Source organism: Podarcis melisellensis (assembly GCF_964234715.1).
Source record: "Podarcis melisellensis genome assembly, chromosome: 16".
NCBI classification, from domain to species: Eukaryota; Metazoa; Chordata; class Lepidosauria; order Squamata; family Lacertidae; genus Podarcis; species Podarcis melisellensis.
The window spans coordinates 3,462,442-3,480,787 of record NC_138533.1 but is presented as its reverse complement, the minus strand read 5'-3'; the positions used below and the strand labels follow the sequence as shown (position 1 = coordinate 3,480,787).

Below are 18,346 nucleotides of genomic sequence, written 5' to 3'. Positions count from 1 at the left end.
CCTTCTGTGGCTCCAGAAATGGCAAGCAAGCCACTTTACAATGATGGATGGGGAATCCTTTTGTCAGCCCGAGGGTTACATTTCCTTCTGCATAACCATTAAAGGCCGTATACCAGTAGTGAGCACTGGCAAGAGACAAAAGTGGACAGGGCAACACATGCAAATGTTACCTTTGCACAGTAGGCTACAGTTTCTACACTTAAATTTTTCCATCTTCCATCCAGATAATCAAGAGGCATTTTTGCTGTTCAAAGACACATTTGCAGCCAGACAAAAACACCTGAGGTGCAAAAACAGGGCCAATGCATGAGTGTGGCCTGAGGAAAGTTCTGAGGCCCAGAAAAAGGGTTATGGACTACTTCTGGAGACAATACAATAATACTAATAATTGATGATTAATTGTTTCTGATATGGGTTAAGGCCACTTTAGTTGGAACCATCTTGGTGGAAAAGGCAGAAATGTGGATTTATTACATAATTCTGGAGTGGGTGAATAAAATGCCAACTCAGCAGGAAAGGGTGGTGATGGTGATGATGATTTTGGTGGCATGCAAAAAACCTTTCAACCTGGTTGGAATTTACGGTGAGTGGGTAGAGAAAAAAGGCAGGAAAGATTCCAGGGGTGTCCAAACTTTTTTCAAAGAGTGCCAGATTTAATGAAGTTTACCCCAAAGTTGTTGAGCTTTTTTGGGGATTGAAGTGTGCCACAGGGGCCGGATTAAATCGACCAGCAGGCAAAAGTGGGTGGGACAGCACATGTAAATATTACTTTTGCAGAATAGACTTAATAGTGTCTACACTTAACACCTCTCTATCCTCCATCCAGTTAAGGAAGAGGCATTATTGCTGTTCAAAGACACATTTCCAGAAGCAAAAACACACAAGGTGCAAAAACAGGGCTATCGAGTGTATGTGACCTGGGGAAAGTTCTGAGGGCCAGATAGAGAGCCTTGAAGGGCCACACCCCTAGCAAAAGTTCATGAAAGAACCTGGAATCAGGGACGGCTCTACCATTGGGTAAAGTGACTCAAAGTGTTAAGAACGGACAACAAATTGTTGTTTATTATCCTGCATTGTAGGGTATTGGACTAGATGACCCTTGTGGTCCCTTCCAACCCTACAATTCTATTATTCTTGTGGGATTTTCTGCCCCAGGTGCCAGAATATCTTGGTCAGCCTTTGGGATCATGCACCTTGACTTGGTATGGAAGGTGCCATTGGTCATTCCACATCAGGCTGCAAAATATCATGGGCTGTTACTGCCTGGAATTTTTAAGGAATGTGTGTGCATTGCAAAGGTCAAGCTATGTTTTCCAAGGACGTATATAGCTATGGCCAGCTAATGCCTTCACTTCATTCTGAACATACGACACATTTGCAAGGACATACTTTGAATTCCCAGATTTGGCCGTTGCACAGTGTTATGGAATAATAAAGTACATTTGAACACCACTGAATAATCACAACCACTCTGGACACATGGGATTCCAGGTTAAACTAACTTTTAAACAACTTTGAGCTCTAATGCCTCACAGTAAAGAAAACTGAGCACTCTCCTCTTCATCCAGTATCTCTGAGGAACAGTTATTGGATAAATTTCCCTCCTCACATCTACCATATGTCTCTCTACACACAAAAATACCCTAACACCCTTTTATACTCCCCTGGTTTAGACATTAACCCTGTTCCTTAAAAAATATGTGTGCAAAGACTTTCTTTGTGGAGGGCGTGCCATGAAAGAGCCGTACGTGACTTTGCCCTGTTTTCAATGTCAGTTTAGCAGAGGAGGTAAGAAGGTAATTGAGGAAATGTTCTCTGAGGATGCGCAGAGTGCTTTTTCCATTCACCAGTGGGAAACTGGCCAACTTGGACACACAGATACAAGGAAGGCCTTATAGGGTACTCAACCAGCACAGCCCATCTCCTATTCAACTACTCTTGACTTTATAAAATAATTGCTGTCTATATCAGACCTAGGGTAGGGTTGTCTTGAGCAGCAATCTGATCTGTAGCTAGGGCAAAAATAATTTGAATTCCATGCCATGAAAAATGTCACATTCTGATTTCTGTTAAAGGTGGAAAAGATGCTGCTATATATATTTTTTTCTGACCAGTTTGCAAACTTATTAGCCATGAAGGAGGTTGAGGGCAGTCCCTCTGAGTATGTGGGCATAAAGTGTACACATATATGTCCTTAAAAGTGTATTTTCCCTTGTCTAAGAGGGGGCTGCAGCGCCTCTCCACCGAAAAAATATTCTGTGTCCTTTTAAAACCATGCCTGGCATGAAATTTAAAAAAGGCTCCGCTTTTCCTGTCATGAAGATGTTATCTGGTTGGGGAAAGCTTCACCAAGAGAATTTCTGCCTGCCAGACAATTATAGAAAGGCAAAGAGCTGAGGGTTGGGAGAAAAAGGTGATATTTCTTTTAAGTGAGACATGGTTTCAAAGAAAAATGCCATTTTATACTTACACCCCACTTCTATTAAGGCACTATTTTAAACAATAAGGGGTTGTAGCCAGCTCAAGTTCTACTCAGAGTAGAGCCATTGAAATTGATGGAGGCAAGTTAGGTCTATTAACTTCAATGGGCCTGCTCTGAAAAGAACTAGCATGGAATGCAACCCAGTAATAATTTTTTATTTTATTTTGTGAGATTTATGTCGCTTGATTGTAAAAACGAATGAACCTCAAAGCAGTTTAGAAGAATAAGACAATTAAAGTTTAAGTTTTTTTTAAAAAACAACCTATTTAAAACCTTCCAAAAATAGTTAAGATCTATAATAAGGTAAAAACCACCAGATTACAATAGTGATTGGTGGCGATTTGCTTCTGATAGCCTTAAAAGTTACCATAAGATGGGGACCATTTTGGTGGAAAAAACAGAAGTGTGGCTTTATTAAGTAACTCTGGAGAGGGTAAATAAAATGTCAGCTAAGGAAGGAAAGAATTATTGTTGTTTACAGTGTACACTCTTCAGTCTGAATAGGTTTTGCCCTGAGCGACTGAGTTGGGTCGCCTGAGGTGTAAAAAAGGCGGGAAAGTTCAGGCGGCGGAGCGGGAAGGGCGGCCGTCCGTTGAACCGTCGACGTCGGAGGAGCGAAAAAAGGCGGGAAAGCGGGAAGGGCGCGCGCGAGGAGCCTAAAAATCCCCGCTTTTTGCTGAGAGGAAAAAGGATTTTGAAAAGCGTGCGGGAATCGCCATGAAATAGTTAAAAATAAAAACAAAATACTACAGTCTGTATATATGATGTAAGGGCGTCTGTTTTAAATAATACCCCTGAATGATTTTTATTTAATGTAATGAGAGGTCGTCTGTTTATAACTTGTTTTCATTACTGCTTGTTAGCCGCCTTGCTGGGGAGGACGGGGTATAAATAAAAATTACTACTATTATTATAAGCACGGCCGTCCTAAATCGCCCCCACCCCCCACCGCAAAAAAGCCCCGTCGTGCGCTACATGGCTTGGCTGTTTTTAATCGCCTCAAGTCAGACGTGGTCTCTCACGAGTGCTTCTGCACCTGAACTTTCCCCCATTTTATATATTACACTTCATCGTAAACCTCAGGGTTGCTGCTGCCAACTTCCCAGCTGACATTTGCAGCTGGGCTCTTAATGCCCAGAGGTTGGTAGATAATATGCGGCGGGAGACGAGCCTTCCCTCATCCTATACTTTTCTTACAGATCTAATTTGCTCCCCTCGTCCCTCCCAAGCTTCAGTCTTGTTTTTCCTCCCTCAGTGGAGCGGGAGGGGATGAGGGAACAATTTCAATCGGGAAAACTGTGGGGAAACTTGGGCTCGCTCGATATTTGCTGGACTACAACTCCCATCACCCCTCGTCTTTGGCCATGCTTGCTAGGGATGATGGGAGTTGTAGTTCATCATCTGGGGCCAGGGGCAGCTGCTCCCCCACTAAATCAAGGAAATAAATTTCAAAAACCTTAACTAACTGAACAATTCCAGCACAGATTGTGTTCTCTCCCCATCCAACATAGATCCTGGCTATGCCCATGGCAGGGAGCAAAGCTTCCACATTCCTGGTATAAGAGATAATAAGAATGCCCAGATGGGAAAGAGGAGCCATGTTCCTTTTTCCAGGTAGCTACAGGGGGTGGGGGTTCTGGAAGCTGCACCTAGGGCAAAAAAACCCAGCTAGAACCATAGCTGTCAACCTTCCCTTTTTTTGCGGGAAATTCCCTTATTCCAGTGCCGTATTGTTAGATATCCCATAGACCAGTGTTCCCCAACCTTGGGTCTCCAGCTGTTTTTGGACTACAACTCCTATCATCCCTTGCTAGCAAGACCAGTGGTCAAGGATGATAGGAATTGTAGTCCGAAAACAGCTGGAGACTCAAGGTTGGGGAACACTGCCATAGACTGTCCCCTGGACAGGTGAGGCTGCTGATCCCTTATTTTCGAGGCTGCTGATCCCTTATTTTCAAATCTGAAAGTTGACAGCTATGGTTCTAGCTGGTTTTTTTTGTCCTAGGTGCAGCTTCCAGAAGGGCACTGACGAGGCCCCCAACCTGTGTGCATGTGTACGTAAATTAGAGCTGTCAACGTTTCCCCTTTTTTAAGGGAAATTCCCTTCTTCCGAATAGGATTCCTTGCAAGAAAAGGGATAAGTTGACAGCTAGGACGTAAATGTGTGGGTTGTGTGTGCTAAACTGGGTCTTTGACCCGGGTGAAATAAAGCCTAGCTTTGCCCCTGCCAATGGCAGGTGGTGGGGCCACAGACAAAAATGCAGCGGATCTGACTCTTGCCTTTGAGCAGTAGGGTAGTTTCTGCACACACACACACAAAAAAGAGTGTTCCTGTGCAGACCCACACATTTCTCCTTCCTTGGAGGTTTTAAAGCAAAGGTTGGGTGGCCGTCTGTCATGGAGTTTTTAGCTGAGATTTCTGCCCTGCTGGGGGTTGGACTGGGTGACCCTCGAGGTTCTTTCCCACTCTGATTCTCTATTTATTTATTCCATAAAATTTATATACTGCTGAATTGTTAAATGAAAAGCCTCGGTGATTTTATCGTTCACCCAGGCAAGCAAGAGGCATGCCCGGTCACAGGTCAAAAACACATTTCAGCCAGGCTAAGAGCACTCTGGGTTGTATCCTAACTCAGTTCTACTCAGAGTAGACGGAAATGAATACATTGAAGCTAGTGATGGTCATTAATTTCAATAAACTCTGGTTACTACCCTCAAGGAGCGGGCAGGGCAGGGCAGAAGAGGTATGATCCTGGCTGGGAAAAAAAATATACAACCAATAAAATATAGTCTACAACTATTAAAACTCTTCATCTGTGATATTAGAGGCAACATAAAGCATTTTAATAATATATAAATACATATTAAATAAATAATGTGTTCATTTGAAACCAAGTGGGGCATTTTATAAAAAGAGAGTCTACTCCCAGGAGCAACAAATCTTTTTACATGATCGGTCATATGTTAAATTTAGAAACTGGAATTTCTCACCAAAACACTGTATATACTAACACAACATTTTTTTATCAACAGGTGACTGAGAAAGAACAGGAAATATGGCAACTGCTCAGAAGCAAAGAACCTCTCTGGTATAGTTCCATTTCAAAAATTTAATTTCTCTTACCATTTAATAGGGTTTTTTTTTACAGTAATTATATGTTTATGGTAACCATTGTGTTTAGATCAACTCAGTCTGATGCACAGAAGGTTGAAGTGAGTTAGGCACTTGCATATTTATTGACATAAGAATGTGTAGAGCTATTCTGAATCCATGCTCTTCTTAATTCTTTCTTCTTTACCTTTTAGAGTGCAATAATATTTCCCAACAAAATATCAACTGAGCAGCAATCTCTAGTATTAGTGAAAAGACTGCTGGCAATAGCTGTATCCTGCATTACCTACCTAAGAGGGATATTTCCAGAAAGTGCATATGGAACAAGATATATTGATGGTAATGGCTTTTCCAAAAAGAGCAAACTTTCTCTGTAGTGTAGCTGATAAACACACCAGACTGTGATCTTCAGAAGTTACTACATAGTGATACCCCAGAAAAAGTGCCTGAGCTTTAAGCTATTATTATGTAATTACTTATAAACATTTGTGACCTGCTTTCCAGCAGAACATCCCAAAGCAGGGTGTAATCTCAAAAAACAATAAAACCATGCAATCAATATAGGACCATCCTTAAAATATGCAAAAACATGTAATCAAATAATGATTTGAAAGTGCAGGGTTATTGTTGCAAACTGCTGTTGAGTGATTCTCCCTTTCCATTCTGTGCTTATGTAAAGAACAGAAAAAGTTGTCAATAATAGAGTCATCAATGTTGCAGTTAAGATTTATCAAATGTATTTTGATTGTATTTTAAGACCTCTGTGTGAAAATACTGCGGGAAGATAAAAACTGCCCTGGCTCCAGTCAGCTGGTGAAATGGTAGGTTTTCTGTGGTTTCCACTTTACAAATAATTAGAGAATAGGTCCTTACTGCAGGGTGCTTACAGTCTGTAATTCAACATGAGAAAACAGATGAAGGGAAATGGAGGCAGGTTTGAACAAGGGTGCAATAGGTGATATATATGTACTTAGATTTGGTACTATGTGCTGCCCCCATCCGCACTATACCAGTGCTCAAAACTCCCATTCTAGGCGCATTTTGCGACAGGGAATTTCATTAGTGTGAGCAGTTTCTGATCTCTGGGCGCAGTGCTGTGCCTAAGATTTCATATTAAACCGACAGAGTGGAAGGAAAGGAGGACCTTTTCCTCCCCACTTCCAGCCACTCTCTGAAGACTGGAGATGAGACCCTCTTAAGAATATTAGGGGTGTGGGCAGGGGAAGGACTAGACCATGTGAAAAATGAACATAATATTTTAGCTGCAGTTCATTTCCAGCATTGTATTCTTGCTATTAAAAAAAGCATGCCTAGACTTTCCATTGTTGTACCCATAACCAAGATTTAAGGTGCCATATAGCTCCTAGCTTTCTTATCTCAGTTTCAAACACTGCACTATTCATTTAAAGCTGTATCATACCACTTTAGACAGTGATAGCTTCACCCAAAATATCCTTAGAACTGTAGTTAATTAAGGGTTCTGAGAAGTGTTAGGAGATTCCCCGTCCCGCCATAACCCTCACAGAGCTTCTTAGAGTTCCCTGGCCTGGAAAGAGGGATTGATATTTAAACCACTCTGGAAATTGTAGCTCTGTGAGGTGAACATTTCACTGGACTCTTTGAAAGAATCAATGACTGTTTAAAATGGTATGACACTGCTTTAAATGTATAGTACAGATGAGGGAATGGAAAGGATAGAATTTAAAGGAAGTAAGCGAGGTGGCATGATGGTGGCATTCTGGCAAACAGTTCCAGGCTTCAGAAGGACTAAGAGAAGAACAAAAATGTCATTTGAGAGAGCAGAAGAACTTCAGACATTTCAGAGTGATAGAGCTGGAGGATAAATGGTTATACTCTAGGTGGGGATTTTTCTGGGGAGAAGAGTGGAACGATAAAGGGGCTTGTGCAGGATTCAGGAGTGGAGAGGAAGGCATTTCAGAGATTTAAGGCTCAGTGATGTGGCCAAAGCAGATTTTGGCTTCAGGGTGCTGGCTAGAGATGAAAGTTTTGTGTGTGTGTGTGTGTGTGTGTGTGTGTGTGTGTGTGTGTGTGTAGTTGAGGATTTCACTCAGTGTAAATAGGAATCCAATTGCTGTCTTTGTCAGGCCCATAAAATAATGGTAAGCATTTAATGAAGAAAAGCAGGATTGAAAAATTGCACAATAGGTACAGATGAATGGGATTAAAAAACCCAAAATGCATATATTTGTGTGAAGCAGTAGCATTTTATGATTTTTACAGGATGCTGGGATGCTATGATGCACTGCAGAAAAAATATGTAAGTTAAATATGGTTTTATCTTTAATGAGTAACTGCATTCACGGATTCATCTTAGCAATTTTCATTATAGTAAACACACTATAATGCTTTTAATTTCTAATTTATTTTCTTTATTGTTTTGCGTAAATAGCTCAGATTAATCGTCTTAGCGGTAAGTTTAATATATATTTATACGTGTCCACATTTCAAAATTAATTAATAGTTCATATGCTGCATTGTATTTGCTATTGTCCTGATTATGTTGTTTATCTTTTAAATACAGGTCTACACCAACCAGGAAGATCCTCAGGTAAGTTTATGATTTTGCATTCATAAATGCACATTTTACATTGCAGATGTTTTGTCCCGGATCAATACATACTTTTTGTGAAGAGACATGCTGAAAGAGACACATGTCAACAAATGTGGATTGTAAGATCATTCAGTGCATCTGACGGTGACCACTATGAAAGATCAAAGGACAGCTCTAATAGAAATCATTAAGCAGCCATTTGAAGGGAATGGTTTCTGAAATTTACTGTAATTGGACTATTTTCTCACCATCTTTACATTCCAACACCACCTCCTTTTTCAAACACTAATCTGCAACCAGCTTTATAAAAGTGGTGGATTCAGACTGGGAATACATTGGGGGGAAACCAGTGGCTGCGGTCCTCATCTAATTCATCCCCTTGGCTAAAGGGGTAGGGTGGGGAGGAAACTTCAGGAGCGCCAATCACTTCTTGTTCAATTTGATTCTTCCTTTCTTTGGGAACAAGGGAAGAGTGTATCAAGTGTATATTGCTGAGGTGGGGAACCTGTGGCAGTCCAGGTGTTGCTGGACTACAACTCCCATCATCACAGATGATTTTCCAGGCTGGCTGAGGCTGATGGGAGCTGGGAGTCCAACAGCATCTGGAGAACCGCAAGTTCTCTTCCCCAAGCATATCCCTTGCCACAGATAAGGATTAAAAAATCCAGCCACTAGGTGTCACTCTTCCTCTATTTGATGTGATAATTAGAATAATATTAAAGAAGATGAATTCTACACATTAAATGTTGCAGCCCAGACTTTATGGCAATCTTTTCTCTTATTATTTGCTTCTGCTGACCCTAATTCCATTAGAAAAGTGTGCATTGTTTTTTAAAAAAGAATATCCAAATGATCACAAAGGAAAGCTGGTAATGAAAAAGGGATTAAAACTGGATTGCAGTACTTACGCCAGCATCAAATCAAACTCCATGATGAAGGACATTCCATCTTTTAATACTGATGTTGTTTAAAGAAAGTGGATCTTTCTTCCATGAAAGTGAATGGTGCAGGGAAGCCTTGAAACAAATTGCTGGTTTGGCTTGTGAATTGACAGTTTGGGTGGCCTGGAAGCTATCATTAACACCCACTCTGGATGAAGTCTATTTTAAAAAGTCAAACCCAGCCTTTCTGTCATCTAAGGCACTGAAAGATATTTCAGTCCAATGAGTGGTATCCAGCTAGGTTGAAATTGATATACATAAGTTAGTCATGTTGATTAATTTCAGTGGGTCTAGGACCAGCACCAGATGCAACCCATTGCGTTCAGTAGTGCCGTTAAGTATCCATATTGCTTGTTCACTTTAGATACAATGAGTTTAAAAGTATTAACTATCAGTATACATTACTACTGAGAGCCAAAGTGCTTAGATTCAGATTGTGGAGACCTGGATTCAACACCCCACTCAGCCATGAAACTCACTTCAGGACCTGTCACTCTTGTTCTGCCTAACCTACCTCACTGGGTTGTTATGACAATAAAACAGGGGAAAGAGAGCCCATGTCCTCCACCCTGAGCTTACTGGAGGACATTCAAAGGCGGAGGATTTGTTAGACTTGGTGCTGCATTCTACTTGCTGTTTCCAATTTTCGGCACTTGATACGTAACTACTATGTTTTGTGTTTAGACTGTTACAGAGTGCTACCAATTTAAGTTCAAATACAGCGATCAAGGACCATCTATGGATTTCACAAGGTATTCTCTCCCCTCCTACCCCACTGTTTTCATCAGGCAGTTATACAAGACATTTCTCTGCCAGGCTGTTCTTGCAAGCTGAGAAAAGCCAACATGTATTCTTTCATTCTAGTAAGTGGATGTTAATATGTCCCTGTGTTCACCAAAGAGAAGGCATTTAATTGCTGCAGAACAAATGCTCAATAACAATCAGCCCTCAATTGGTTTCTAGTCACATTTATTAGAAAGGCTCAGGAAATATTATCAAATAGCAAATATGCAATTTTATCGGTTCCCAATTTCTCCTGTACCTAATGGATTTGACTTCCAGAATATAGATACAGTACTTTAAACAATTGTCTTCAGCATTTTCAGCCCATGACTTACCTTTAACCCAAACATGCATTTTAAAATTTCTTAAATACTTTACCATGTGTTTGTATGTGGGGAGTGTAATGCTACCACTGTTATCTAGTTTAGATCAGGCTCAGAGTCAATAGTGGGTCCTGACTGCTTTAAACCATGGTGGGCTGGGGCATGTTGCTTAGAGAGATCAGGAGAGTGGAGGATGGGAAGAAGAAGAGTAAAGCCATTCTTTGTGGATAAGGGCTAGGGATGTAAGAAGGCTCCTGTTTTCATTTTCAGTATTGCTAGTAGAGGCACCAGCTGCCCTTGCTTTCAAATAATGGATGGTTTTGTTTTTTCTAGTAAAAACAATGGAAGTAATTCCAACAACACGTGCACAAGTACTAAGAAAGCTAGTATCCTGATGCTACGGAAGATTTATGTCCTGATGCAGAACCTGGGCCCTCTGCCTGGTGATGTCTGTCTGACGATGAAGCTGTTCTATTACGATGAAGGTACCATTTCAAATTTTAATTCTGTTCAACATCAATATGTCAGAATAATTGCTGATGAAACAAATGTTTCCCATTATGGAATATCACCATCTTTCCTTTTTAGTTACACCTCCTGATTACCACCCTCCAGGATTCAAAGAGGGTCATTGTGAAGCAGTGGCATTCGAGGGGGAGCCAATGTACCTAAGTGTTGGTGAGGTTCCAACCCCTTTTCATACGATGAAAGTTAAAGTGACGACGGAAAAAGATCGAATGGAGTGCATCGATGCAGACTTATTAAGGCAAGGGAAGGCATTGACTTCCACAAAGCCACAGCATCTTGATAAAATGGATGTAAGGGTTTGAAATTTATTTTTTATAGTTTTGTAATGATGTATGGAGTTATTATTATTTGAAATTTTGACAGTATTTGCATTGCCTTTCCTTAACAAAATGCTTTTACAGGTACATTTCAGCTTTGTTGAAGACGTTCTTGTTTGTGTTCTTTACACAGGAAGATTTTATTGCAGAAAACACAATGAGGGAGCAGCAAAACACACACAGGGTTCCTCATACTAAAGGTATACAGAGCATATGTTATCTAGGAGTGTTTTGCTTTCATATTGGTACACGGTGATGTGTTCTCCATGGCAACACCTTTTCTGCACACCTCTTTAATTTTATGAAACTGTGCATGACACTCTGCTCAGAACTTGGGTTAGAAGATAGGAACACAGGAACTTGCTAAATACCAAGTCAGATCATTGGTCCATCTAGCTCAGTATTGCCTACACCGACTGCCAATGACTTTTCAGGGTTTCAGGCAAGAGGTCATTCCCAGCTCTTCTTGAAGATGCCAGAGATTGAACCTGGACATCAGATGCCCTACCACTGAGCTACAACCCTTGCTTTTAGAACATAGGAAGCTGCCTTAGACTAAGTCACATTCATTAGTTCATCTAGCATAGTACTGTCTACACCAATGGGCAGTGGCTCCGCAGGATTTCAGGCAGAAGTTGTTCCCATGCTTACCTGGAGATGTCAAAGATTGGGACCTTCTGCATACAATATGTGTGCTCTACCACTAGCGATGTCCTTTCCCCCAAGAATGAACCTTCCCACATGTTTAGACTATTTTCACATCCTGAACTTGCAATGACAGCAGGGGAGGAAGGACCACATTCCTCACAGTTAATATCTTCAGCAGTTTTTGTCTCCTTAGCAACTGCCTGCACCTTCTGGAGGAGGCCTGCCTCTCACTCAGAGAAGACTAGAGCCTTGTCAATGTATCTCTCAATCCTCTTTTAAGAACATTCTACTTATGTACAGAAATACAAACTCTTTGGTTATTCAGTGTTCTAAAAATTTGTACAATTTTCTTCCAATGCCATTCCCAGAACTTAATTTAGTGTGTGAAGAAGATGAAGACATGAGGATAGAAGATAGCCAAACTTTCTCCATCAATAGTTCTCAGGTATAAAGCTGCCTTTTTATTCTGTACCAATGTTTTGTTCTCATTTAGTTTTTTGGATTTACTTTTTTGTGGCTGGAGAAATGTTTACTGGATTTAACAAGTGCAACACAATCTGATAAATAGTGGAAGAGTTCCTGCAAAATGTATGTAGATATTGTTTGTATCGGTGTATATTTGGCAAAATCACATACAAGACTGTGTAGGTATGTTTGTCCTCATTCCAAGAGTCCAAACCAAAGCTGTTCCTCTTTTAAAAAGCTGTTCTCTTTGTTTGTTTAACTGTTTATAGGTGGAACATCTAATTAATAAGACATCAGAACTTGAAGTAGCTGAGGGAAAGACCCGAAGTGGAAGGAAGTTTAAAGGCAACACAGTTAGTGTCATTTAAAAATAATTAACGAACTATTCTGTTGCATGATCTGAATGAGATAAAAAAAATTAAGGGATGCATAACTTAGATTTTTACAATACAAACCTTGTTCTTTAAGGCTTAGCTCATTTTTCAGGTTACCTCAATTTTGCTACTGTTGCGCAAGTTGGAGTCAGGATGATTATCAATTCTATTATTTTTAATAATGTATTCATTTATTTCCATAGCATTTCCTCCACAATAGTACTCCAAATGCAGTGCCTTAGTTATCCTCTCAGCAAGCTTGTGATTTTTGTAAGGCCACGTGATAAGCTGCACAGCTGAACCTAGGTGCTCAGCATCAAAGCCCAGATTTCTTCTCACAGCTTCATACTGAGCTCTTGGAAAATATTTGATTTAGGCTCCAGTGCCAATGCATGTCCAGCATGTTTGGACACTAACTAAGGCTCCTTCAGATGCCCTATTTATTGAGCATTTATCCTGATTTGTTTGCAGGGAGGTTATATACCTCTTCCCATCAAATGATCATTCATCCCACACTTTTTTCATGCATTTCCCCATCATATTCCTTACCACAAAGGGTCTGCTGTCTTTTTAAAGTGGATTTGTTGCTCCAGAGTGCTTTAAATCAACTTAAATTGCATAAAACTAAATTCCTGATGTGCCATTGAATCCATCCCACAAAATAATAACAGTCTGGAGGTAACCTAAACATTTATTATAAATAGTAGTAGCACCAGTAGGGCAGCATATTCATTAGTTAATTTTCAACAATAAAATACCAGAGCTTGGGCTTTGCGAAAGATAGACAAAGCTATTGTTGTCCACAGCAATATTTTGAGAGGGGTAATGTTAAAAATGTAAGAAGCTGAGTTTTGTACATGCTGCAGGACTAGATTACTACAAGTTTTTGATAGTTTGTGCTTCTAAGGAGGCCTTGGACTCTGAAACCTAGGAAGAAAGTTGCATGAAACCATACAACCCAGAAGGTCCTGCGTTTGAGCTGAAAAAGTTTTGTAAAGATTTCAGCTCATCTCTTTTACAGACACTGTGAGGGACCATCCCCACGCTCTGTCTATCAGACTAAGTTTCTTTCTACCCTTACTCCTCTCCTAGTTTCACTCTGTTCAGTACAGAAACATACCTTCGTAGGCATCTGCCAGTTGCTTTACTGACATTTTCACCTTATAGACATTGTGGGGGAAGATTCCACCAGAATCAGCATCTTAGGAAATGCCCTTCAGATGTACAGCGGTCAAAGTAAATCATAATGTTGTCATGACCAAGCTAAGACTTGCCCTTACTGTCGCCACTCTTAAAGAGTCCTTCATTAATTTTTTAACACACGTTGAGGAAGAGTAACAGCCTACGGATGCACAGCACGCTTCTTAATAGCCATCTGCAGACCTCTCTCCTGGAGCTAACGGTTCTTCTGTCTCTGTCAAGGGTGACAAGGGAGGCAGCAACAGAATTCAGTTAGCAGCAAAGTGTCCCAGAGAAACCCAGAAGAGAAGAAACTCAGAATCGGGCAAGCCAGTAAGTTCTTTCCATGCATTATGAGGAAAGTAACAAAGAGTTCTTGCTGTGGGTGCCCCCATCTCCAGTCTTTATCAATCCAACATTTCTATGCAAAACCAGAAGCCTTGGTTTGCCAGTTTTTTGTTTAGGGGCAATTACAATATTGGAAAATTAGGTGATTTCATAGGGCTGTCGTCCACTGTGTTTTCACTCATGTCAGTCCTGTTGATTTGAGTGAGACCTGCTGTGCAACCTTGCCCTAGGCATGTTTACTTGGTGAAGTCCCACTGTGCTTCATTGGGTTCAAACGGTGCCTGGGACTGTGGCCTTAAGTGGACAAAATGATGCCTTCAATTGCAGCCATTATAGTGAACAAATGAGGCTGCACAGAACAAAATGTGGTTTGTGGAGGTGGGATGTGTTTCTTTCTTCTGGATTCTCCCTCCCAGCTGGAGCCTCAGAAGGTGCTGGCTGTCACCCAGTCTGCATCTTCAGAGCTTCCGTTTCAAAGGCAGGGAGGCTGACCAGAGCAGAAAGAGCAGTTGCCAAAGTGAGAGAGAGGCAAATAACCCAGGGATGCCCAAACAATTGCTGAGAGACAGACAGTTTAAAATATACGGTATGTCTCTTCAACTTGTGCAATGAGGACCCTCAACAACCGCTTACGTTGCAAGACAGCTCCTGGAACCAGTATGGTGACATCCTTTTCCTACACACAAGTTTTTGCTTTTTCTGGATTTGCTGTTTTTGGCTCTGCTAGTTAAAGTTTGGTTGGAGCTAAGGTATTCCTGGCAGGTAGTGAGTTCTATGGCCTGCTTTTTCATAACCTGTTTACCCTGAGATCTAGGACAATGGTGAGTATTACCTGCTGTTAGGGATGGGCAAGCCTGACAGTTTTGGTTTCCCTCAATTCCCCTCATTCTTTTCCAGCCTTCAGTTGATTTCTCCACATTTCTACATCTCCAAAGACTGAATGGAGAGATGGTCGGCTGGAGCCTGCACTACCGGGTCTTTGCTCTTCCCCCCAGCCGGCAGCCGATTGGGTAGCCAGGGAGGGGGTGGAGCAACAGCCAGCAACCAAAGGGGGTGTCACGCTGGCATGGGAAGCCCATGCCGAGTCGCAAACCCCGCCCACTGCTTGGAAGAGTGAGCGATAATTGTGAAATTCTTTTTTAAAGTCCTCATGAAAATTTATCTGCATTTCAGTGCCAATTTCTTCTAATATACACATTTGGGTGGCGCTGTGGTCTAAACCACAGAGACTAGGGCTTGCTGATCGGAAGGTCGGCGGTTCAAATCTCCGTGACGGGGTGAGCTCCCGTTGCTAAGTCCCTGCTCCTGCCCACCTAGCAGTTCGAAAGCACGTCAAACTGCAAGTAGATAAATAGGTACCACTCCGGTGGGAAGGTAAACAGCATTTCCGTGTGCTGCTCTGGTTTCGCCAGAATCGGCTTAGTCATGCTGGCCACATGACCTGGAAAAACTGTCTGCGGACAAACGTCGGCTCCCTTGGCCAGTAAAGCAAGATGAGTGCCACAACCCCAAAGTCTTCCCCAACTGGACTTAACTGTCAGGGGTCCTTTACCTTTTTATACACATTTGCAGAATATACACATTTTTGCAAAGCAATTTTTCCTAACATAATGCTCTTTTGTATGTTCTTTTCACTAATTTGTGCACTTTTATGCACTTTGTCCCAGTGTATCTATTTTTGTGTATACTGGGGAATACCTGTGCATAATATGTGCACTTTGACACAGTGTACACATTTTTGGACACAATACTTGGCTGGAGAACAGCACTGCAAAATCTAGAAGAGGTGGGGGAAATGTCAGGCTGGATGGATGCAAGGCAGGGTTAAGCCTGTGCTCTGGGGAACATGGAGCTCTGAGGTTTCTCCAGCAAGGTACAAGCTGAAACTGAGACCTTATACAGTGGTACCTCTGGTTATGTACTTAATTCATTCCGGAAGTCCGTTCTTAACCTGAAACTGTTCTTAACCTGAAGCACCACTTTAGCTAATGGGGCCTCCCTCTGCTGCTGTGCCGCCGCTGTGCGATTTCTGATCTCATCCTGAAGCAAAGTTCTTACCCGAGGTACTATTTCTGGGTTAGTGGAGTCTGTAACCTGAAGCGTATGTAACCCGAGGTACCACTGTATAGCAGTAGTAGCAGCAGCAATAGCAGTGGCAGGGACAGTCTAATTGTTATAGCCATCTGTGCTGCAAGATGCTGCTCTACTTTAAAGGACCCGGCCTTCAGCACTGGTCTCCTACTGTGATAAGCAGGGGAGCTACAGGCCTTTCTGAGTCTTCTGCAGGGGAGTCCTCTGAGACCGAATGGCAGTGCCGCATCCTCAGGCTGGGGCAGGAGCGCACTGGTCCAGCAGGTTCATCTGAGAGTGCTTCTGGGGCTGGCCCTGCATGCCCTTTCCCCTTCTGCTTCAGAGTCCTTGTTCTCATCCCCTGCAGATGAGGGATCTGACACCAGGGTCAACATGACAGCCTGGTGCTGGTGTCAGGCTTTGGGGTGGGGGGAGGCTGATTTACAATTATGCTCAGTTAAAGTGCATAGTTCCTATTTGATCAGATAGAATTGAAATTCCCATTTGATCAATGACATATCACAGATGCATGGTTTATAGGGCAATTGTAGCAAACCCTTCACTGAAAAACCAGCAGAGAGGACACAAAGTTCTTTGTTCTCTGTAACTCAGCATCATTGGACTCTACCTGACAATATTTAAGTGCATTAGAGTAAGTCAGTATGTTGATTTTAATGGTTCTACTCTGAGTTTGACTAAATAATACTTCATTGTCTTTTTAAAAAAGGTTTATCATCTCGAGTTCTTTTCTGGTGAAGACTCAGTTCCCAAACGGAGAAAAATTAGTGAACCAAAAGAGCGGATTTAGATATTGGCTTTCAAATGTTTATTATTTCCCGTTTCCCCCCTCCCTAGAATGTTTTTCTCATTTTACCCAGTATTTTGATGTTTTAGAGGGGGTATAGTTTAACCTGTTAAAACCATCCAACATTTTTCAGTGCTTTTATTTGCAGTTAAGAGTGCAGGCTTTTATTTCAGGTAAACGTAAAATCTAGTCTTGTAAAATTTCACTTGTCAATGTGGATAGAGAGGCCTGATTATCTGAGGCCTGATTTAAATGTAATATTGGGCGTGCAAGAAAATATACCCATGTGGCATTTAATGTAGTCAGGCTCACATTAAATTTGGGGCTCTGAGCTGTTACCTGTACAGTGTGCCCAGGTAATGAATCTTAAGCGTGCTTAATGTTACATGCACAGGTGAAATGAGACCCAACAGCAGTTTAAATTGGGCCAGAGGGAAATGTCCTTAAGAACAAACTATGATAAATTGATTCCAAATGGGGAAAAATCAGGCAATATTAATACTGCCATGCGAATTAAAAGAAGGAAGAAGCTAAAGGTTTGTGACTCAACCTCCTAGATTTTGGGACTGCAACTCCCATCAGTCCCAGGGCTGATAGGAGTTGTAGTCCAAAAAATGGGGGGGGCACCAGCTTGGGGAAGGATGTTGTAACCAGTAGCCTCATCCACAGAAAAAGTTAATCACATCTAAGTACTGTGGAATGAGATGCCACAAAATTGACTTCAGCCCCATGGATTCCAACAGTTCTTAGGCACATCTTACTCTCTCTGGAGCTAGCAATTAACTTTTAAAGCATTTGTTACTTTGTTTTCTGTTACTAGAAGTGTTATAAAAAAATGTAGAGAAAATGTTTAAAAATTTTATGCTATATAATTCTTGAAACATAATGGAAGTATGACTTGAGAACATATTGATTTCTGATTAAATGTTTATAGAGGTCTGCAGTGCATGTGCTTTGTTTTAGACCTTCCAATTTTATAGCCACAATAAAATATTTACAACTTGAACAAGCTGCCTCTTTTCAGAATGTTTGTTTTAAATGTTGATTCCTGCCTCATCACTGGGTGCTCCCAATCTTTCTGTGATTGCCACGTTCATTTCAGAATACTGTAAAGAAATAACTGATATTTTCGCAATAACTCTTTGGAACCTTACTCCACAGGAAGCAAAATTATACGGCATCCAAGCATGATTGCAGTAAGCAGTGGCATCTAGTGCCACAGTCATCTTTCAATAATTTATTCTATGGATGCCACAAACCTCATACAAAATGATTCATTGGTTATTTGGGTGGGGGCACCGTGGCTAACAGACAGCATCCTCAAAAATAACACCAGGAGTCCTGGTTGGTTGGTTTTTATTGGGTTTTGATATTGTTTCTTGGATTTTATATTGTTAGT

The 18,346-nt window shown here is 41.4% G+C and overlaps 1 protein-coding gene across 1 annotated transcript; it reads left to right on the top strand.

The window, feature by feature from the left end:
- Positions 1-3,197: 3,197 nt before the first annotated feature.
- Positions 3,198-17,956, top strand: HORMAD1 (HORMA domain containing 1). Its single transcript, XM_081891769.1, has 15 exons — positions 3,198-3,248; positions 5,516-5,571; positions 5,789-5,933; positions 6,352-6,415; positions 7,836-7,872; positions 8,005-8,025; positions 8,137-8,163; positions 9,792-9,859; positions 10,547-10,698; positions 10,802-11,031; positions 11,192-11,258; positions 12,075-12,151; positions 12,441-12,524; positions 13,968-14,057; positions 16,870-17,956. Exons 2-15 carry the CDS (start codon positions 5,539-5,541, stop codon positions 16,948-16,950), a joined length of 1,176 nt encoding a protein of 391 aa, XP_081747895.1. The 5' UTR covers positions 3,198-3,248; positions 5,516-5,538; the 3' UTR covers positions 16,951-17,956.
- Positions 17,957-18,346: the final 390 nt, after the last annotated feature.